Source organism: Chelonia mydas, chromosome 6 (genome assembly GCF_015237465.2).
Source record: "Chelonia mydas isolate rCheMyd1 chromosome 6, rCheMyd1.pri.v2, whole genome shotgun sequence".
NCBI lineage: Eukaryota > Metazoa > Chordata > Testudines > Cheloniidae > Chelonia > Chelonia mydas.
Window position 1 is genome coordinate 72,499,576 of NC_051246.2, and position 24,057 is coordinate 72,523,632.

The 24,057-nt window shown below is 42.3% G+C and overlaps 1 protein-coding gene across 2 annotated transcripts in view; it reads right to left on the bottom strand.

Moving 5' to 3' along the window:
* NUSAP1 (nucleolar and spindle associated protein 1) overlaps positions 1-24,057 on the bottom strand; it is a 69,887-nt gene that overhangs the window by 8,144 nt on the left and 37,686 nt on the right. For both annotated transcript variants that reach the window (XM_043550140.1, XM_007055777.4), the window contains exons 2-10: positions 16,859-16,924; positions 14,934-15,125; positions 11,973-12,150; positions 9,379-9,477; positions 4,439-4,551; positions 3,577-3,642; positions 3,175-3,362; positions 2,600-2,784; positions 639-752 (exon numbers count right to left, since the gene is read on the bottom strand). In XM_043550140.1, coding sequence (XP_043406075.1) covers positions 639-752; positions 2,600-2,784; positions 3,175-3,362; positions 3,577-3,642; positions 4,439-4,551; positions 9,379-9,477; positions 11,973-12,150; positions 14,934-14,996 — 1,006 coding nt within the window. In that variant the 5' untranslated portion in view covers positions 14,997-15,125; positions 16,859-16,924. The remainder of the gene's footprint in view (positions 1-638; positions 753-2,599; positions 2,785-3,174; positions 3,363-3,576; positions 3,643-4,438; positions 4,552-9,378; positions 9,478-11,972; positions 12,151-14,933; positions 15,126-16,858; positions 16,925-24,057) is intronic.

A 24,057-nucleotide genomic window follows, 5' to 3' on the forward strand; every position in this document is an offset into this window, starting at 1 on the left:
CTGGTCTCCTACGGATACCACTGAGGGAAAAACTTCCGGGACTGGTGCATGTGGTGGGCACACACACCTACAAAGGAATGGACGTGAGCAATCACTTGAAGAAGAACTTGATTTATGTGGGTCATATGTTTCTGTGGAGATGTCTCAAAACTGACTTGTTTTGTGTGGTGGTGGTGGTAAGAGGGCAGTATTAATTGGCAGCAGAGCTCAGTCTGTAGGAATCCAGTATCTATAGGCCCAACAGGAGGGAGTGTTTTTCAGCCTGGTGAATAGGTGTTTGACAGGGCTTGGGAAAAGTTGCCTGTTTATTTGAACTTGATGTTCTGATACCTAGAATGCAGTATGTCTACACACTTAAGAAAAACTAGAATTCTTCTAGCAGCAAACAGAAAGAACCAGTCCAGCTGTTAAAAGCCCAGATTGTTTTACCAAAAGCCTCTCTGCTAGAGAACATACTTTGAATGGTTTAACTTCAGAGCACAAGCTGTCATTTTTAAGGCTGCATCCCCATGTAGAGTGTGTGATCAGATATGGAATATGACAGAGCTGCTTTGTTGCTGCCCATAATGTAAGAATGCCCTCTTTCATAAGTTCAGTACTTGTGTCCCCCCTATGGAAATAGCACAAAGTCATAGTACCTCTGTGTGGCTGATATCCAAGTGGCCTTGACAGACTTGCTTTCAGATCAAATGTTGGCTTCTTGGTACTTGTGGGTTCTTCAGTCTGAGCTGCAAACTTGAACGGCGTAACAACTAAAAAGAAAACCAGGGTACCATGTTTAGAGAGAGGGAACAAGAGTTTCCAAACAGCCAAATTTAAGCAAACAAACAGTTAGGAAACTGTACAAGGAGAGCACTACAACAGCCCAATTCTATAAGCCAGCCAAACCAAAGAACCATAGGGTCTTACAAACTACCAAGGATTCACACACTATAAAATGTACTCCACTGAAAACACATTTAACACATGGGATAACAGGGAAGAGGTTGAACAATATGGGGCAATAGTGTACAAAGGACAGATGTGGAAGATCTCACACTTTTGGTTGGTTTTTAAGTAGATCGCCCTGGTGTGTAGCAGATCTGCTAAGCCATACATCTAGTCCAGTACTTCTCAACTGGCCTGTGGCCTCCCAGTGGTCTACAGAGAGCACGCTGATCACATGATGCTTATTTCCAGCTGTCACATTAAATCACAACTAAAAATACATTAAGTACTTAATGCTATTTTTTCATGTAAGCAATTACTGTAGGTTACATAAGGTTGGTCTGCAATCATGAAGAGCAGGGAAGGTGGTCCACAAAACTATGAATGGAAAGGGAAGTGTCTGTGACAGTCTAGCATGTGATCTACACTGGAAGACACTGAGGGTAATGGATGGCTGTTAACAGTTCTACCTGCACACCACTGAGCAAACTGTTAGTGCCAAGTAAAAGTTGTGAGTCACATATATAATGCAATTTACATGGTCATGTAGTTTGCTATGGAACCATGGACTATTTTAAAAGGCTACATAATTTACTCCAGAATCTAAGTCTTCATTTAAAAACATTAATTCTCTAGTAGTTCAAGATTCTCTATGTCTTGATCTCATGTTTCAACAGAAAAACAAAACAAAACAAAACAAAAAACAAAACAAAAAAAAACAGATAACCAACAAATGGATACTGTACTGATTGGCATAAGTGCCTGCATGCCATTCTTGGGTCCTTGACACATAGGTCAAACGTGCCACATAGGACATAAAGTGTGAATGAGTGAGGAGCTCAGTCCTTTCTTAAGATGTTTAAGAAAACAAGACTACGTGGGGTGCCTTATCCCTTTTATGTAAGCCAGCTACTATCCCATACAAACTTAAATTCAACATTTCCTGGAAGTGTTGAATGTAACCCTAATCCTGAACTACCCAAAACAAAGTAAAACACTCAAGCAGTTCTAATATTGACTTCTTGCTCAGGATTGATTTATTTTAGCTATCGAATTTATTTCTATCTCAGGACATGACCTTCACATGCTGTCCAACACTTGCTTCCCTGCTCTCAACTTCAGTACTCTGTAGGATATGAACTGTTGGTTTTATTATCAGGAGTGGGACTTCTATACAATTGTATGAGCATGTTTCGAGACTGGTAAGTCATGCATCACACCATACATGATTTTCCACTTCTCCAGAACAAGTTTGATAGCTCGTTCCCTATTCCATTGTATGGTTATTTGGTTGTCCAGGGAGCTTTTATACAAGGACACTTAAACCTCTTCTGGAGTACTCTAGTACCAAGTCTGCAATGGTGTTTTTATGTTTCCTTGGGGCAGTTTTATCTGCTAATAGCATAATACAGAAACTGCTCAACCACACACAATAAGTACAGCTAGACTGGAGATAATTTCTTGCCTTTTATCGTATCCAAAGATTTTTAGCACCTACCTTTTTCAGTTCAAAGGATTGAAAGAAAATGTAAAATTTAAAAACAAGATATTGCCGTCCCCTAAAGAATCACTCCTGTCTTGGGAAGTATTTCCCCTTGCCCTTTGCTAAAGCATTAAAGTTTGTTTCCAAATATTATGTAAATTTTAAAGCATCAGTTTCTCAGAAGATTACCATTAGGGTTGGTCTTTGATGCAGTCAGCTCCTGGTTTGTTGCATTTCCATTAGTGCTCTTTCTAATTGTGGGTTTGCCACTTTTCTGGCTATCAGGTGTGCAGATCTCCAAGAATGGTGACTTTCTAGATGGAGTCTTGGTAAGGGAGCGCTTGTGTTCATTATCTTTTGTAGCTTCTGAGAATCTGAAAGGAAGTAGTTATTAGTCAGAATAAAGATCTGAACCTTCCTGCATTAACAGGTGCTCATTAAAAACATTTCAACCAATGTAAGTCTCTTATTATCTACCAGAGAAAACACGAAATGCTGTAATACATGATCCTTTGGCACATTCCTTGTCATGAATATGCAACAAGAATTTGAATCTGCATCAAGTGCTATCAACAACTAATGCAACAATCACACAATGTTTTTATTACAATTTGATTTTTGAAGTTCAATTTTTAAATTTCATGATTTAGTTCACTTTTGGAGTTATGAATGTAGTAGGATAAATCAAAGTAAGTGTTCATTAATCTTGTTGTTTATATATTGTGCCAAATACTTGACTGATGTTTTTGGTGAGTCCTTTTTACCTGACATTCATTTTGGTTGTTGAGAGAATGGAGGGATTGAATGAAGATTTCTGTGATAAAATACTCCGATTTGTGGTGCCTACAGAGATGCGTGGGGAGCGCCGCAGGTTGCCTGGAGTACAACTGGTAGAGAACCTTCCTCTTTGGGGATTTGGGCTGAATAAAAACACTCTGCCGCTGGAGCATTTCTAGAAACAGAGACGTGGGCGTTTAGCACATTCTATGAGAGTTTGGCATTTGGAACGGCATTGCTGCCTGGATTGTGCTGGAGCTACAGAACAGAATACATTTAATCATAAGTGCACAGATCAGTCTGCTTTAAAGAATAGTATTTCAAAAAAGAGAAGAAGATCTCCCTCATAACTAGACAGACAACATTATCTGGGGGGAAAAAACTCTCACCTTAGCATTGCTGTGTGGAGTTCCTTTCTCACATGCCTTTGCGTGGTTAGCTTTTTTAGCCAACATCTGCAAAAATAAAATGTAAGGGGTCTTAAATAGATACCAAGTGTATGGATGAGTGAGTATCAGCAAGATAAGAAACATAACATTCAGAATAAGTTTCAATTTTCCTGTTTTGACCATATTCATTGGTGTACATTTCTGTAAATCTTAGCATGTGCACACATTTGTCACACCTGGAAATGCCATTATTTTGGAATTCCCACACGTTCAAGTTTAGAATACAGAATTTGAGAGAGATCCACGGGCCATCAAGAACCATTTACATGCCAGGTCTTTTGAAGGTGAGTTGAATGCCTTTCCCTGAGAAGGTATATAAAAAGCACTTAAGTTTTCCACTTTGGATGGACATTGACCAGTCAAGACCATCATTTAAATCGCACTTTTTAAGATGCTCAAGTTCCATGGCAACCCAGACACAATTAAGATGTTTGGCTTTTTTGTCTAACAACCCCACCAATGTAATTAGGAGTCTACTTTTGTAAAGAACTACTTATAAAGTATTTATGCTACCCTGATAGAGTCAAAGAAAGATTAGTTCTGTGGGAGACAGAAAGAGGCCCTGGGGGACAGTCAGAGTACTCAGGATAGACTTATATCCTCACAGTCTATGGGACGTTAGGATTGTTGAAATTGCATGGGCCCCCTACCAGTCAATTAGTCCTCAAAAATGGTTCTTTAGCCACATGGGAAAATGCATGACTCATACTGAGGCACTGTGGGGAGACAATGCAATAAAGAACCCTCTCTAGATTTTAGAAGAATGTAGGGATGAGGGATATGATCCTCTATTGATTCCTACCTTGACCTCATTGATAGAATTGCTGAAGTTTTCAATCAGTTTATTTTTTCTCTCAATGTAAGCATCAATAGACTCCATTTTCTCGAAGTGAGCCTCATGCAGCTTCTTGAAGTCTTCAAAATTCCAAAAATATGGAAGAGAAATTGTCAAGATTGGTCATTTTATAGGTAAGTGTAAATGATCAGAGGATGGAGCAAACCTGGAATAATTGTCACTAGGGGATAGGAGAAAAAAATATTTAAGTGCACTATTTTTTCTGACTGTATCCTGTGAGTCTAAGTCAGTGGTTCTCAAATGCGGCCCACTTGTGGCCCAAATCAGCACACAGCTGCGGCCAATGTGACATCCTCAGGCAGTATTATTTATCTATATATTTTAGTGTAGATGTGGCCCACATAACAAAGCCCTGGTCTACACTACGAGTTTAGGTCGAATTTAGTAGCGTTAGATTGATTTAACCCTGCACCCGTCCACACGACGAAGCCATTTACTGCGACTTAAAGGGCTCTTCAAAATCGATTTCTGTACTCCTCCCCCAACGAAGCGATTAGTGCTGAAATCGATTTTGCCAGGTCGAATTTGGGGTAGTGTGGTCGAAATTTGACAGTATTGGCCTCTGGGAGCTATCCCAGAGTGCTCCATTGTGACCGCTCTGGACAGCGCTCTCAACTCAGATGCATTGGCCAGGTAGACAGGAAAAGGCCCGCGAGTTTTTGAATCTCATTTCCTGTTTGGCCAGTGTGGCAAGCTGCAGGTGAGTGCAGATCTCATCAGCAGAAGTGAGCATGATGGAGTCCTAGAATCGCAAAAGAGCTCCAGCATGGACCGAACAGGAGGTACGGGATGACAAATCCATGCTATCAGACCTCCGTTCCAAAAGAAGAAATGCCCAAACATTTGAAAAAATCTCCAAGGGCATGAAGGACAGAGGCTATAACAGGGACCCGCAGCAGCGCTGTGTGAAACTTAAGGAGCTCAGGAAAGCCTACCAAAAAAAATGGCTGCTCAGGGTCAGAGCCCCAGACATGCCGCTTCTATGATTAGCTGCATGCCATTCTAGTGGGTGCAGCCATCACTACCCCACTGCTGTGCTTTGACTCACTCAATGGATTATCACGCAACAGGGATGCGCATTTTGGGGACGAGGAAGACGATGACGAGGAGGTTGAAGATAGCGCACAGCAAGCAAGCGGAGAAACCGTTTTCCCCCGAGAGCCAGGAACTGTTTCTCACCCTGGACCTGGAGCCAGTACCCCCTGAACCCACCCAAGGCGGGCTCCCGGACCCGCCAGGCGGAGAAGGGACCTCTGGTGAGTGTACCTTTGTAAATATAATACATGGTTTAAAAGCAAGCATATTTAATGATTAATTTGCGGCCAGTACAGCTACTGGAAAAGTCTGTTAACGTGTCTGGGGATGGAGTGGAAATCCTCCAGGGATATCTCTATAAAGCTTGCTGACAGAAGGCAGGAGTCAATTCTGAGGCTACTGGAGGATCAAACTGATATGCTCCGGCATATGGTTGAGGTGCAGGAAAGGCAACATGAGCACAGACCGCTGCTACAGCCCCTGTGTAACCAACTGTCCTCCTCCCCAAGTTCCATAGCCTCCTCACCCAGATGCCCAAGAACATGGTGTGGGGGCCTCCGGTCACCCAACCACTCCACCCCAGAGGACTGCCCAAGCAACAGAAAGCTGGCATTCAATAAGTTTTAAACTGCAGTGTGGCCTTGTCCTTCCCTCCTCCCCCAGCCCTCCCGTGCTACCGTGGCAGTTATCCCCCTATTTGTGATTAATTAATAAAGCATACATGAATTTGAAGCAACAATGGACTTTATTGCCTCTGCAAGTGGTGATCGAAGAGGGGAGGGGGCGGTGGTTAGCTCACAGGGAAGTAAAGTGAACCAAGGGGCAGGGGTTTTCATCAATGAGAAATAAACAGAACTTTCACACCGTAGCCTGGCCAGTCATGAAACTGGTTTTCAAAGCTTCTCTGATGCGCACCACGCCCTCCTGTACTCTAACTGCCATGGTATCTGGCTGCATGTAATAAGCGGCCAGGCAATTTGCCTCAACTCCCACCCCACTATAAACATCTCCCCCTTACTCTCACAGATATTGTGGAGCGCACAGCAAGCAGTAATAACAATGGGAATATTGGTTTTGCTGAGGTCTAAGCGAGTCAGTAAACTGCGCCAGCGTGCTTTTAAACATCCAAATGCACATTCTACCACCATTCTGCACTTGCTCAGCCTATAGTTGAACAGTTCCTGACTACTGTCCAGGCTGCCTGTGTCTGGTTTCATGAGCTATGGCATTAAGGGTAGGCTGGGTCCCCAAGGATAACTATAGGCATTTCAACATCCTCCACGGTTATTTTCTGGTCTGGGAAGAAAGTCCCTTGCTGCAGCTGTTGAAACAGACCAGAGTTCCTGAAGATGCGAGCATCATGTACCTTTCCCAGCCATCCCACGTTGATGTTGGTGAAACATCCCTTGTGATCCACCAGAGCTTGCAGCACCATTGAAAAGTACCCCTTTCGGTTTATGTACTCGCTGCCTTGGTGCTCTGGTGCCAAGATAGGAATATGGGTTCCGTCTATCGCCCCACCACAGTTAGGGAATCTCATTGCAGCAAAGCCATCCACTATGACCTGCACATTTCCCAGAGTCACTATCCTTGGTTGTTGCATCCGATGAAGTAAGCTGTAGCTCACGAAAGCTTATGCTCAAATAAATTGGTTAGTCTCTAAGGTGCCACAAGTACTCCTTTTCTTTTTGCGAATACAGACTAACACGGCTGATACTCTGAAACCTACCCTTGGTAGCAGCAGCTCAGTGATTGCGTTGGCTACTTGGATCACAGCCACCCCCACAGTAGATTTGCCCACTCCAAATTGATTCCCGACTGACCGGTAGCTGTCTGGCGTTGCAAGCTTCCACAGGGCTATTGCCACTCACTTGTGAACTGTGAGGGCTGCTCTCATCTTGGTATCCTGGCGTTTCAGGGCAGGGGAAAGCAAGTCAAAGTTCCATGAAAGTGCCCTTACGCATGTGAAAGTTTCGCAGCCATTTGGAATTGTCCCAGACCTGCAACACCAGTCTGTGCTTGTTTCCCGGGCCCAGAATCGGCGTTCCACGGCATGAACCTGCCCCATTACCACCATCTGTCCCTGTACTTGGTGTCCACGTTGCTGGGGCACGTACTTGAGAGACGTCTGTGTCCATGTCCTCATCGCTCTCCTCACCGTGCTGCCGTTGCCTACTCGCCTGCTTTTGCAGGTTCTGGTTCTGCATATACTGCTGGATAATGCGCATGGTGTTTAGAACAGTCATAACTGCTGCGGTGATCTGAGCGGGCTCCATGCTTGCCGTGATATGGTGTCTGCAGGAGACCAGAGTGGCAGTGGAAGCGGCAGGTGGATGACAATGCTGACAGAAATATGGCGCCCGCACGGAAAAAGGCGTGAAACGATTGGTGGCCATTGCTTTCACGGAGGGAGGGAGGAGGGAGCAAGGGGTAGGCTGGCAGCAGACGGTGGAGTATGACTGCTAGCTATCATCGTCTCCTGGGTGCTCGCTGTGCTGCTGGCTGGGAGAGCAGCCTAAGGCAGAATGGCCCCTTCAAGGATTGAACTCACAACACTGGGTTTAGCAGGCCAATGCTCAAACCACTGAGCTGTCCCTCTGCCAATATTCCAGGCAGGACTGAATCTCCATTAGATAAAACTTAAAGAAGAGAATGACCTGAGTCACTCCCATTTATATCAAGGAGCCCTGACAGACCTCACTGAGGTCTGCCAGGAGCACCCATGTCTGCCCAGGTGCCCCGACCGACCTCACCGAGGCTGGCCCAGAGCACCCAGGAGACGACAAGGACAGCTACCAGTTGTAATGCACCATCTGCTGCCAAAAGGCAATGAGCTGCTGCTGTTTAGAAATGCAGTCCCGCGTCTGCCAGCACCCAGGAGACGTACGGTGAGCTGAGCGGGCTCCATGCTTGTCGTGGTATGGCGTCTGCACAGGTAACGAAGGGAAAAAGGCGCGAAACAATTGTCTATGGTTGCTTTCACGGAGGGAGGGAGGGAAGAATGGGGGGGGCGGGGGGGGGGGGCGGCTGACGACATGTACCCAGAACCAGTCATGACAATGTTTTTTGCCCCCATCAGGCATTGGGATCTCAACCCAGAATTCCAATGGGCGGCGGCAACTATGGGATAGCTACCCACAGTGCAACGCTCTGGAAGTTGATGCTAGCCTTGGTACTGTGGATGCACTCTGCCGACTTAATGGTCTTAAGTGGGGGGGACACACAATCGACTATATAAAATCAATTTCTAAAAAATCGACTTCTATAAATTCAACCTAATTTCGTAGTGTAGACATAGCCGTAGAGTGCTTCATATGTGGCCCACAATGGTAAATAGGTTGAGAACCATTGGTCTAAGTGATTAAAAACAAGTGGAAGTGGTCGCCTATCTCTGCCTTGACTAGTCCTAAACGAATGGCAAGTCATTATTTTTTCAGTTACTGGGTGTTCATTTTAGTGCAGATCATTAGTTCAAAGAAAAAAAGATAGCAACATAATTTAGCATTTCCTGTCTGATGTTAAAAAAACCCTTACATATATAAATGCTTTTCATTCAGAAGAGTTTCAAAGCACTTGACAAACTGATTTTAAAACTAAGCACATTTATCTACTACCAACACACAACCAGCTCTTGGGAGAAACACAGGCAGATATACACCACACCGGAACACTTCGGAGCCATGACAATTGCTTTATAAAAGAGCAAGATGTTTTCCCCAAGCAAGTCCTATGAGATTTCAAGCCCCATATTAAAAAAAAAGAATGAGATTGGATTCATTTAGGCAGTAACAGGCAAGTCTCCTTTCATACACGTTCAATAAGCCTATTTTCAGAGATAGTAAATAACTTACTTGGCGTAATGGGTTTCACTCCTGTTTTTCCAGTTTTAGACAGACGGTCTACATATCGAGGGATCTTCCCAGCTGGAGGATGGGCTGGGAGAGTGTCATCTGGTACAATCAAATCAAACAAGACTGTTAAAACTACTGGAAGGTTAGCTTAATGCTACTAAAACTCAAGCTATTCTTTTGCTTCATGAAACTCTGGAAGCTTCCAATACCGAAGGAGTACTCACTCCCTTAAATTGGGGCTGTAGTATGAGAAATAAAAATGGAACTGTGGAGTCCCACGTTTAGAGTCTCTCCATTAAAGGTGTTCCCAAGAAATAGGATGACTTTGCCAACTGCAAGCTCAATATGGTATCAGAAAGTCAAGGTAGGTTGTTTCCTTCTCATGCATCACTATCAGTAAAGGTTCTGCAGGCCAAATTCTGCTCTGGGTGGCAACCCAATTGCCTGTATTGGCTCTGCAGCACTACTACTAGTAATAATAAAAGCTTCCATGACTATTGTACATGAATGCACATCTGGGAGCTTATCTGTTTAAACAGGGGGTGACATTTTTACTTAGAGACTTGAGAGCATAACCACACAGTGACTAAAGATTTAGCCTGTAAGTCTTGAAGCTTTTCCTCATTTTTATGGTTTGAATTTCAGCTTCTTCTGTATCATGTTTACACCGATATTTCTGCTGAGTTCAGTTAGTCTTCTTTCTTAATTTTAAAACAATTCACAAACAGCTGTATTTTTTAAAAAGACGTTAGATTAGAGTATGATAGCATTTGTACACAGAAAGTGAATGCTCAATTATTCCTTATTTCAGGCCTGTCCTAAAGTCAGTATAGAATGGCCCCCAAGATATTGGGGGGAAAAAAAACCAACACGATGGGACCAAGGGGTGGGAAAATTAGTGATTTCTTTTAACCCATGTGTGTAAGTTTCTCTGTAGGCTTGTGACAGAACACTTGTTGAGTCACTAGAAGGACACATTGCTCAGATAGAAGGCAGCAAGTGTAAACTCAAACAAGAACTATGGTCATGGTATAAGAGAGGGATACTGCAGCTGTTTCTCAATGTGAAAGCTCAACTTGTTGGGTCAAATAGAAGGCTCTTTTATATTGTGTGTGTTGATTGGTGTATCTAACTTGGGGCGAAACATTAAAGTTGGCTTCCCATAACAGTTTTCTTGCATACTCTACTGAACAGCATTTATGCCCATGCTTCAACTCAGAGACTGTACATACCTATTGTGCCATCTTCCTGGAGCAGAGCATAGGATTGCATATGGCTTAGTGCTTGGGTTCTCAACCTTTTTCTTTCTGAGCCCCTCCCCGCCAGTATGCTATAAAAATTCCATGACCCACCTGTGCCACAACTGTTTTTCCTTCATATCCAGTAGATTAAAAACCAGGGCTGGCATTAGGGGGTAGCAAGCAGGACAATGGCTCAGGGCCCGATGTCACAGGTGGCCTCGTAAAGCTAAGTTGCTCAGGTTTTGGCTTCAACCCTGGGTGACAGGGCTCTGTCTTTGGCTTTCTGCCTTGGGCCCCAGCGAGTCTAACGCCGGTCCTGCTCTCTGCTTTATTTTGGCAGATCCCCATAAACCTGCTCACGGCCATGGCCACACACACAAGTGAGGAAGACACCTGTTCTGATTTTCAGCATCATATCAAACACAGCAGGCAGGGAATGATGAAGTTTCACTTCCCTGGACATGTTTTTGTGCTGTCTAAGCTGCCCAACAATAATATTTTTTCCTAGCCTGCATATAAATTTATACTAACTACACACCTGGGAAAGTTGAGTCATCTGCAAGCAGAGGCCAATGAAGTACAACACCTGAAGTACACTTCCCCACCTCTTTCCTCAGGAAGAGAGTGCCACGTTTCTGATAATCCAAGAGGCACTGAATTTAAAGGTGATCTCCAGAGGAAAAGAGTTGGGATTGTGCACCTCATCGTCTTCTTCTTTTTTTAATATATGAAGAAGGCCCGAAAGATTTTTTTTTAAATATTCAGCTTGCTTTTCACATAAGAAATTCAGGTCTTGTCTACCCTGAAAGGCTACGGTGACTGGATTTAAACAGTTAACAAAAAAGGTTTTGAACAGCCTGACACAAAAATCTTTCTATTCTCAACTGCTCACCTTTCACTCACTTTAAGCTTGTGAAGGTTATTTTACTAGTTCTCCAAGAAGTAATGTTTGGGAAACGGACCTTTGCTAAAGATTTGATACACTAGTCAATTTAAGTAAGGGCATGCTTAGACCCCCAAGAAGTCCTTCACCAAAACTACAGAAGACCAGACTTGACATTCCCAAGGAAAAAACCCAAGCAGAACCCCCAGCATCTCCGAACTTTCAAGCATCCTTTACAATTCATAAAGGAAACAAGTGCACAAGCCCAATTTTAAAAGATTCTTCACATATCACCTTTAAGTGAAAGGTGTTCCTCAGACAAACAAACAATCTGTCATGGAACAACGATCTAGGCTATTAGACCATCAGGACATTTCACAATATTTTTACGGACATAGTACATAAATCAAAATTCTTATCTGAAGTATCGTAAGTACCCAAACTAAGAGCTACTTGCATTTTCCCCTTACTTTCAACTCCATTTCTTTTAGCAGAAACCATCTTCTCCCTTTGCTGGCTCTTCATGGGATGCATCTCTGGGTTCACAGGAGCTTTGTTCTTAGCTACAGGTTCCTCATTTTGCCGTCTTTTCAATCTTTTGCTGTCTCCATCCTGGGGTACTTCTTTTTCTGTCATTTTTGGATAATTCTGGAGTTCAAAGATGTTTAGGTTAAGCCTTTTTTTCAGGATGTTCTGCCTGTTCTTTAGGACAAGGTCTACAGTAGAAAAGGTTTGCCGGTATAGCTATACCATCAAACCCTAGTAGTGTAAATGAAACTTATACCACCAAAGAAACGATTTTTCTGATAGCTTATATTTGGCAAGCAAAATAAGCCTACTCACGGTCACTTTGTTGCCAGTATACCTGCATCTACACCAAGGGGTTTGCTGGTATATGCGTTGCAATCTCTCACCCCTTATAAACAAAAACAAACAAAAAAACCCACTGACATTGCTATGGTCACAGTTCTGGGTTTAACTGCACATCTGCCCCCTTTGTGGTCTCCTCAAAAGCATCCCCTTAGGTTCCCCACCTTTGTTCTTCTCCCTCCAGATCAGAGTTTTAGCGATGCAGTCCCCTTGCAATTCACTGTGCTTGTCGGAGAAAATCTGACTTTAGTTTAACACTTGCAGTTCTGGTCTCTCAGGAACAATGAGAGTCAGTGACCAACCAGCTTTTGCAAAGTACAGTATATTTAGTTAAGTCAAAGCATTACAGAGAAAAAAATTCAACTATTAATCTATATGCATCCTAAGCTTACCAGATATGACCCATCATCTGCATGAGATTCTGGTAGGTCCATAAATTTGTCAGTTCTCTGTTCCAGAGTGAATCTTTCCATGAGTCAGATCAGGCTGACTCTTTATATAGTTTTTGGGTCTTTGTCTCTTAGGCCTCCTAAACCAGGTAAAACCAGTTAATTCTACTTCTCCCATGGGGAGAAGCTTCCAAGGGCTGGGTAATTGCATAGTCAGCACTGGAAATTTGCATTAAACTTCCACCCCTCACTAATTCTAGATTCCACTGCAAACCCACCCTGTGAGCCAGAAACACAAAGATATATACACCACTTATTGATACAATGGTCTATCACTATTCCATGTGCGCATAGCATCTGACACATCTCCACGTAATTGTCTTTGATGTTTCCATGGTCTCACATCTGTCACAGGTATACTGGCAAAAGCTTTTAGTTTAGACCTGGCCTAATATGCTATACCAATTTGGCACTTTACAAACAAATAAACAAACAAACATTCTCCTTCTGCACCCCTTTCTTCCACCCACCCTTTTCTTTTTAAACAAAAAGTCTCACATGCCAACTTAGAGAGAAAGACCTACTGTCTATATAAGGGAAAGTGAAACATTCCAGACACCAAATGCCGCTAAATGCACAAAGCAAACCAACTGAAGAAAGTTTTTCTTTCAATTCTGGTCATCTGAGGTGTTGCTTGTGTATACTAGTTAACATTTCAGAAAGCGGCATGACAAACTGAAAACATCCTTTACTCTATTTTTCCAAACTGACCAATGCTCTTTATGTTTAGGATAAAGAGTGAGATCACCTAGTTATCTCAGCAATTACATAATGTTCCAGGAACACTAGGAAAAGATTTTGACCATTTTATTTTAATTAGATGGACTGCTTATAAACAAGGTAGGGCAAGCAAAGTTCTCAATCTTGCTAGAACTCCCTTTTTATCAAAGCTAGCCAGCAGAGATAAGGAGTATTGTAGAAGCATGGAATTTAATGCAAGTTGATTGGCTGGATGATGAACATGCCTGGCACCAGTGCTGCGCTGGATGTATCAGGTACAGCATAGAGTTCCACCCTTTTATTGGAACACCCAAGAATATCGCAATACACAGATGTGGGAGAGGAGAACACAGAAACTCTTATTTATCTGAAAAGAGCAAACATGAAGGAAAATATTTTAACAAAGATAGCCAGACGAGAAGGAAAATTCTCGTTGGTCATTAGTTGTCATTCTGCCAGAGTAAGTGAGGAGGAGGAGAAATTCAAAAGCTGCAGGACCAAGTTAAGAAATAGTGATGTCTCTGCAGCTTTGGTGCAACTGCACCTGGAATACTGTGTACAGCTCTGCTTCAGACTGCAGAAAATTGGTTGTTTCCTGAACAGTGACATTTCAAAAGTTCTGGATAATTTTAAAAACTGACAACAGGGGGACCATCTTTCTTTGAGGGCAACTTGGTTTAAATCCCATTGGGGGGAGGGGGGGGTTGTGGCCATTTTTAAAAAGAGGGCGGTTCATATTCAGAATTCTCTAAAGAACTCGCTTTGTCAACCTTTGCTGAAGAAACCTGCAGTTATGAAGAACAAGAAAAAAGGGACCAAAAGTCTAAAAAATGTTTCTTCAAATTTAAGACACTTTCAGGAAGTTTAAAGCACTCAAAAAGCCATACTTAGAACATGGTGTACTATAGAGTACAAAAGGAAAAGGATATTTCAATGCTTGAAAAAATGCAAAGATGGCTACTAGACTCATCTGGTGATCAGAGCGTCTATTAAGAAAAAAACTTCAAGAGTTGAGTGTATTTAGCCTGAAAAGAGAGTGAAACATGATTATACTGTCCTGGTACTTAATCTCTAATAAGGTTCTTAAACTGCACCCACTGTGGTATTTGAGCACCTAATGTCAAATTATGACTCTGGGAAAGACCCATGAAGATTACAGGTGATCTGAAGTTGATAAAGAATAAGCTTAAACAACAGGAATAGTTGATTGCAGCTAGCAGTTGACACAAGTTTCAGAAAAGTAGGGTACCAAAATACAAAGTCAATAACATTACTGGGTTTGCCTATTGAAAGGCAGGCATTTCCTGCCAAGTGGTGGCAGAATAGACCAAAGGTTCTATTTAATGTGTGTTTCTCTTAATAAAAAAATAAAACCTGAAAAACTTGAGTTACCTCTTTCTCAACACAAAGCACCATATCTTCTTCATTAGTATTAATTTCCTCTTTGGAGGCCATCTTTCCAGTTGCTACCTTCCTCCCTTTCCCACGCCTTTTTGTGACAAAGGACACTGGAATAGGTTTGACCTGCTCCAGACTGCTGAGCTCCTCTGTATCTGTGGAGGAGGATTCGCTCCTTCCAAAGTCCTGTATAAGAGAAATGGGATTATTGTCTAACATCCTTACATGTGCATATTCATGTCAGATGCACTAACGAGAAAGCTTCACAACTTATTAATGGAACACAGATATGTCACACCCATTGTTCACAAACAACAAACCTGTTGGCATTCTCGCTGTTCACTGGCATTACAGTCAGTGTGCTGATGTCAGCTTTTTCCTCAAACACTGAAGTTAGAAGACTAACAAACTGCCCTCAAAAAACTATCTGAAATCCTCTCATTTGTTTTTATTGTATACATAGCATTCTGTCAAGGTATTTAACATATTCAGCATTTCACATTTGACACCTGACTGGAAGAATCCTGGGGCTCTCCAAGTTTTTATGATCTCATAGATCTTTTTAAAATCCTGCAAGAGATCATGTCATCTGTGCTCCTCCTACAGGGCTACTCTGATCTCTAGCAATGGAAAAGCATACCTATGCTGTTGATACTGCATATACCACAGCCCAAGGACTCAGCAGAAGAGTGAATCTGACAAGGATCATAACAGTTCTTAATGGTTTCACAAAAGGGGCCACAATAGAAGTATATGCAATACATAATGACAGAGAAAGTAGCTTCTGATTTACCTTATTTCATAACATAAAAACAAGTGGACATTCAATGAAACTGAAAGGCAACACATTTAAATAAAAGAGGAAGGTTGTTTTTGTTGTGTTTAAAAAAAACAACACACATACAGCATAACAATATAATTAGGATAAAAAAACTATATAAAAAAACAAAACAAAACAAAAAAAAACCTTTTTCTCTAGGATGTCCTTTGGTTATAGCATCCTTAGGAGTAACTTGTAAGTGTAGTAGGCACAAAATGGACAGACAAATAGGATTAGACATTCATAGAGGTGAGAACATCCAGTTAGAGAATATAAAAGGTAGATAGGATAAACAAATGAAAAAAGGAAGGGACACTCCCTCCCACCCCAACTGCCTAGGTTTAGCAAAAGGCTTCCTATACAAGCTAGTTTATTCCATATAATAATTGTCTTTATGGGGTTTCTTGTACCTTCCTCTGAAGCATCAAGTATTGACCACTGTCAGAGAGGATAGTAGATTTGATGGACTATGGATCTGGAGTGACATTCCCTGTTTGTAGGCTATCCTGGGAAAGCATTAGTTGCAGAAGCAGCACAGGTGTTCCCTGGTGGTGGGTTCAAAGCTTCACAGCTAGTATTTAAAATATTGAGATCTAGGTTGTCATTGGTTGGTTCAGCTCCTGAAGATGATCTTCTTTTAAAGGACACAATGGAGAATTTTGTACATTTCCCATTGCTAATGTCTGGAGCTGAACAGATCAGAGCAAATTTGAACCTTAGCATATCAGCTTCCATTTGACTACATTTTAGTTCACACTAAAGATAAATCTATGTAGGTACTGGAGCACGAGTTAAGTTTTAACTCCAAATTGTTTTGTCACAATTCCATTACTGGGATGAACACTGGCCTAGTCCTATATGGAACCATTTCAAAACTAAATACCAAAAATGTCAATTTCCAGCAGTAGGTGAACACAGTAAGCATGAGGCAGTGATTTTAAGTAAAAACTTAAATTTATATTACCATTAAATGAGAAGCACTTGTCATTAAATGCAATGCACTGCAATTATCAAAATAGGAGCAACTTTCTTAGAAAGAATGGTTACTGCATATTGTCTTTCATAAGATTATAAGAAGTCAGCAGACATCTGTTCTTACCTTACTTCCATTTTCTTGTTTTGGCTCATGAAAGTGCTGCTTCAGAGCTTTCAGCAATTTGTCTGCCTGCAGAGGAGTCAAGAGTATAAAATGTGACCCAAAGAAGACACTAGTCCATTAAACAAAAGGTTGCATAAGCCAACCCTGTATACCGACCAATTCAGCAAAGCACTTGAGCATCTGCATATGGCCTTTTCTATTCAGTAAAACACATGTTTAAGGGTATGTCTTTTGGCAGCATGCAGAGTACCTACCTGCCAAGCCCCCCAGCACAAGTATAAATAAGCAGCGTAGCTGGTGAGGCTTGGCTTAGGCAAGCAGAGTAAAAGACATGTCTGGGGGAGGTGGGTGTGTATGTACGTACTAGCCTACAAACTCTCTGCTGGCCCAAGCTGTGCCTCCCCGTCTACACTGCTGTTTTTATCAGTGTAGCGTCCTGCTGCTGGAGCCTTTTCCCTCTGTAGGAAAGACTCCCACAGCAGGGAAAGACTTCAGCAGCAGGGGTGCAGTGGGGAAACCTCTGCCAGCTCCCTGCTGCTGCAGCTCTTCCTTGCCGCAGAAAAACTCTACGGAAGCTATAAAAGACTTTGGCAGGAGGGAGGCAGCAGGAAAAGACTGAGACTTTTCCCGCTGCCTCCCTGCAGTGAAAGGCTCCAGTGACAGGGAGGTGCTGAAGCTTTTTCTTGCTGTCTCCCCTCTGCCAGAGCGTTTCTCTGGCACGTATAGCTATGCACTGCAGTATGGACGCAGACTGCTTTTCACTGCAGCATGTGGCTACATGTACACTACACGCCGTTTCCAGTGGCGTGTAATATAGACATTGCCTAATTTTAAGCAGGTATTTGAGTCTCATTAAAATCAATAGGACTTAAACACATCTTAAGTGCTTTGCTGAATAGCTTGCTTGCTTCATTAGAGTGGAGATGTAGATTCTCCTGACCAGAGATCTTACAATCCAGCTGTTTTCCAGAGAAGCCAGTAGTTTTAGGACAAGGTATTTTGACTCATCTAGTTAAACACAATCTACTTAAAACTTGTATCTAATTTCTGCAACAGCAACACTTACTTTGAGCCATGCTCACATGCAGATCATACTTTCCTAAGTAATTAATGCCAATAGGGAAAATACTCAATACAAAAAAATTGCAGAATGGAATTTTTAAGCTGCTTAATGGCAATTTTCCAAGGACCTAAATGGGAAAAATCAGCATAATACCAAAGTTTATCTCCTCCCTTATGTAAAAGTTCCTATTGAATAATGTTAAGGATTACCCATTGCCATGTTTTTCAGATTTAGAACTATATAAATCTATGCGCCACTTTTGCAGCACTGTAAATGAGAACATTAGCACTTCCATAATAAACTAATTTTCAGAGGTTAAAACAAATGAAATAAAATTAATTAAGTTTAATTAACCCTAACCCAGATTATTTATTTTTATTTTAGGAAACTTGGCAGGTGAAGTCTCAGCCCAACATAAATTTGAAGACATTATGGCTCAACGAAAACTATAAGCAACTTGAAAACACTAATAGCCATGCATAGTATATCGTGTAGCCATTTAAGAGTCCTTGCAGATTTTATACATATACCAATTTTTTTTTCCAAATGTCAAGGGTGCTCATCCCAGCTGGAGATGAAAGGGTCAAATTCAGCTTTGATTTGGCATGACTTATTTTTTGCTCTAAATACACAGCTGGTTTAGCATTTTAAAAAATAACATTCATTCCAAACACATTATAGGAACAGCTTATTCTCTATTCCTTATTGGTTCTATAATGAGACAATCAAGTGATTGGTAGTAGCTTTCCAAAATATAAAACTGAGTTTGAAGTTTTTAGGAGATTTCAAAATAAAGGGAAAGCTTTGGAAAAGTTTTTGAGGGATTTTTGAAAGGCGTTTTCAGTCCAACACCATGTTTAAAGTAGTTGTGAAGCCATTCATTGTAGCAAAGGTACCAGAAGTCAGTGCAGGTTTCTCAGAATGTAAAAAGTTGATAAAATTAAGGCTGTTGAAATGCACTACCAGTTACATTTTAAACACTTAATCTTCTTCCACACCTCCCACTCTGTAATCTTAGACCCTATCTTGACAGGCAAAAATGCTGTGGTTTTTCCACCTTACAGATTAAAAAAGTTGTCTTAAGTTTGCAACAGATAATACTACAAAGAAGTTAGCTTGAAGATGCACTCAGCCCAAAGATAAAAACGAGAACTGGCTAAACACTGTTTTTAAGTTTCTTGGAACAGGAAATTAAAGTATCTGTTGTTAAAAATCTTGTACAGACATGCTCTCTCTTGAACCACCACAAAACAATAATTCAGTGATTTTAGAACAGGACAATTTTACATACAAGACTGATACAAGAACAATTTAATTTAAATAGTCAAGAGTGAAACTTGCTTGGTTTGTTGCCATGAAAAACTGAAGCAAGCTTCTGTTCTCTTTTTGGTCACAAAAGACAGTTTACTCCAATGTCTTTCCTGAGTGGCATTCTTACCAAGCATTCCTCTTCCTCAATACCTTCTCCCACTTTTCCTTTGTCTAAAATAATAGTTGCAAAATGAAGGATATTGCAAGGATTCTCAAATGTGATTACTGTACAAATACACATTTCAATACAGAAATGGTCTCATGGATCATTTCCTCTCCCACGTGCAGTCACCGTAATATCCATGAGGCACCTATAGCACTTACTGCATAGGAAAGTAATATTAGGAAAGGTTTCAGAGTAGCAGTTGTGTTAGTCTGTATCCGCAAAAAGAAAAGGAGTACTTGTGGCACCTTTGTTAGTCTCTAAGGTGCCACAAGTACTCCTTTTCTTTTTAATATTAGGAAAGTACGGATTTTGTTTATTTGTTTTAATGCAGTTTAGCTAATGAAAACAAGGCAAGTCAGTATCATGTGACTAATGCAGCCTCCATGGATTACTATTTAAGACCTGATGTATATTGTATTTAACTTTGGGGATAGGTTATTGTCACAGATCTGACTGGGCGCTCCCTGCTGGTGACTCACCAGATTGCTGTGAAGGGACCCAACTGCTGAATCCTCAGGTGTTTTAAGCTCCCAGGAGTCTTAACAGAGTCATACAATTGCTGTATCCTAGAGAGCTCCTGTGTCAATGTATATCAAGCTATGCACTGGAGCAGAAAGAATGACTTCAGATGGGCCCAATGGCCTCTGATCCCAGCTCGCAGAATACCCTGGAGTGGTAAGGAAATGGAGGCAATGAAATGCATGTAGTTTGTTTGTGAATAGTTCTGTGCATTCCTCATGTGATTAGGTAACGATCAATAATGTGGTATAATTCTGTGCAAAGCATCTCTGTGCTATATTCTCCACTTACGATGTGGCCCCTTGAAGAAGGAAACTAGAAAGCTCACTCTTTTGGGTCAAGTTCTGGGAGAGGCTTTGTTTAAGCTATGGGGGAGTGCAGGAGTCACCAGGGTTTCAGGAACTGGGCAGAGGGACCATGTGGCCACAGCTTTGAGGATGAGATGATAGAGGATCTGGAGCCCAAGACAGGGGCAGTGACTGGACTGGATTCTAGGTAAGTTAGAAATGTGTGTAGACTGTTGTTTCAAAATCCTCTTTCTCTAATGCTTTGTTCCTAGTGGTAAGTATTACTTTTGCTTTAAGAAGGCTGTTTAGGTCACTGTATGCCACTGGTTTTAGAGGGGTAGCCGTGTTAGTCTGTATCAGCAAAACAACAAGGAGTCCTTGTGGCACCTTAGAGACTATGCGGACAGAGTTGTTGCAGGGATTGGTTCCTGGGTTTGTGTTTTTGTTGTGTGGTGTATAGTTGCTGGTGAGTATTTGCTTCAGATTGTGGGGCTGTCTGTAAGCGAGGACTGGTCTGTCTCCCAAGATCTGTGAGAGTGAAGGATCGTCCTTCAGGATAGGTTGTAGATCCTTGATGATGCGCTGAAGAGGTTTTAGTTGGGGGCTGTAGGTGATGGCTAGTGGCATTCTGTTACTTTTTTTGTTGGGCCTGTCCTGTAGTAGGTGACTTCTGGGTACCCTTCTGGCTCTGTCAATTGGTTTCTTCACTCCAGCAGGTGGATATTGTAGTTTTAAGAACGCTTGATAGAGATCCCGTAGGTGTTTGTCTCCCTACGTGCCACAAGGGGCCACAACAGTGGTATTCTTAACTCACCCAAAAATATCGTTAATCTATCCAGCTATACTCTTAGCCCGGCAGAAGAGTCTGTCCTATCTCGGGGCCTCTCCTTCTGCCCCACCACCTCCACAAACATGATACAGTTCTATCCACATATCTATTCAAGGGACACCATCACAGGATTTAACCACATCAGCCACACCATCAGGGACTCATTCACCTGCGCATCTACCAATGTGATATGCGCCATCATGTGCCAGCAATGCCCCTCTGCCTTGTACATTGGCCAAACTGGACAGTCTCTACCCAGAAGAATAAATGGATACAAATCAGATATCAAGAACTGTAACATTCAAAAACCAGTAGGAGAGCACTTCAATCTCCCTGGACGCTCAATAACAGACCTTAAAATGGCCATTCTTCAACAACAACAACAAAAAAACTTCAGAAACAGACTTCAACGAGAAACTGCAGAACTGGAATTAATTTGCAAACCTGACACCACCAAATTAGGCCTGAATAAAGAGTGGCTGGGTCACAACAAAAAATAATTTTCCCTCTGCTGATACTCATACCTTCTTGTCAACTGTTGGGAATGGGCCACATCCACCATGATTGAATTGGCTTTGTTAGTACGGACTCCCCACTTGGTAAGGCAACTCCCATCTTTTCATGTGCTGTATATTTATACCTGCCTACCTTTTTTCCCATTCCATGCATCTGATGAATTGGGTTATAGCCCACGAAATCTTATGCCCAAATATATTTGTTAGTCTCTAAGGTGCCACAAGGACTCCTCGCTGTTTTTATATGCCACTGGTCACACACTCCTGAAGGGAAGTCAGCAGATGACTGAATTCAATTTAACCAGCAGGATAATAAATGGTGGTAATGTGGGGTATCATAGCCTAGGTCCCACTGAAAAGTAAAAAAGTTGTGAAATTCCATCTCAGGATACATAAAGGCCCGATACCTAAGCTAAGACGATGCACTCAGAGAGGCCAAAAAGGGTACAGAGGTGCAGCTAGCTCTGTAACCATGATGGTCCACATCCCCTCTCCTTGTGTCTCTAGGGGAAGGATCAGTGTACCTAGGGCTTATTCTACAATTTTGCGCTGCTACCAGATAGCTGCTAAGTTCTGTGCACCATAGTTCCTCCAGTGATGTTTTCCATGGAAGTCAGCTACTGATGGCTTTCTGGATAAGCTTAACACCACCACAAAGGGTCACTATCAACTGCAAAATACCAACACACCCTGCATGTGCCTGATGTTATCGATCACATGACAACGGACAGGTGAGAGGAAATGCTTCCCCCCAGATTACTTTGTGCCTTTGACAGCACCTTTTTTATCGCCAGAAATGCATCTGGCCCTGTGTTGAGAGTTACTGACATGTACGGGGTGGGAGGAATCAGAAATACCAGAGCGCAGAATTCTTTGAGGGGAGTCAACAAACATGCGGACAAAGAGAATCCATAGGATATAGCGTACTTGGACTTTCAGAAAGCCTTTGACAAGATCCCTCACCAAGGCTCTTAAGCAAACTAAACAGTCATGAGATAAGAGGGAAGCTCCTCTCATGGATCAGTGACTGGTTAAAAGACAGGAAAAAAGGGAGGACTAAATGGTCAGTTTTCTGAATGGAGCGAGTAAATAGTGGTGTCCCCCAAGGATCTGTACTGGGACCAATGCTGTTCAACATATTCATGAATGATCTGGAAAAAGGGGTAAATAGGGAGGTGGCAAAGTTTGCAGAGGATACAAAATTACTCAACAGAGCTAAGTCCAAAGCAGACAGCGAAGAGTTACAAAGGGCTTTCAAAAACTGAGTGACTGGGCAACAAAATGTCATATGAAATTCAATGTTGATAAACGCAAAGCAATGCATATTGGAAAATATAATCTCAATTAAATATACCAAACGATGGGGTCTAAATTAGCTGTTACCACTCAAGAAAGAGATCTTGGAGTGATTATGGATAGTTCCCTGAAAACATCTACTCAATCTACTCAGTCAAAAAAGATAACAGTGTGTTAGGAAACATTAGGAAAGGGATGGCCAAAAAGAAGTAAATGCCTCTGTATAAATCCATGGTATGCCAACACCTTGAATACTGCAGGCAGTTCTGGTTGCCCCATCTCAAAAAAAGACATATTAGAAATGGAAAAGGGACAGAGAAGGACAACAAAAATGATTAAGGATGTGGAACAGCTTCCATATGAGGAGAGATTAAAAAGATTTTCAGCTTGGAAAAAAGAGATAACTAAGGGAGGTTCTGATAGAGATCTATGAATGGGATGAAGAGGATGAATAAGGAAGTGTTGTTATTATTGGGAAGTGGTCACCCGATTAAATTAACAGGCACCAGGTTTAACACTAACATAAGAAAGTACTACTTCACACAAGGCAGTCAACTTGTGGAATTTGTCAACTGGGGATGTTGTGACGGCCAAAAGTATAACTGGATTAAAAAAATTAGATAAATTCATGGAGGATAGGTCCATCAATGGTTATTAGCCAAGATGGTCAGGGACACAACCCCATGCACTGATTGTCCTTAGCCTCTGCCTACTTGGCCCAGCCAGGGGATGGATCACTTGAGAATTGCCCTGTTCTACTCATTCCCTCTGAAGCACCTGGCATTAGCCACGGTCAGAAGACAGGATACTGGGCTAGCTGGTCCCTTGGTCTAATCCAGCATGGCCATTCTTAGGTCCTAGAAGTTCACATGGAAGCTTAGGGGCTGTGGTCCCACTTCTGCGCCCTGTCAATCCATGTCGGATAGGGATCAGACAGTAAGTTGGGAGCCTCCACACATAGTGGTGCCAGGGGCACGTGCACCCTGCGCCCCCACCGCAGTCGCACAGAGAACTGGAGCCCAGCTGGCACAAGGACCCAGGAGTCCCGACCCCCAGCCACAGGAGCGTCAGCCGCGCCCGCTCTGCCACCCTTAACCCAGGTCCCCGCTCACACCTTTGCTCGGCGGTATCATCCCTCCCTCCCGCTGCCACCCAGCGAGCAGACCCCTGGCCCGGTCCCGAAGCCGGCGGCCCCGATCCCCTGTGCCATTCC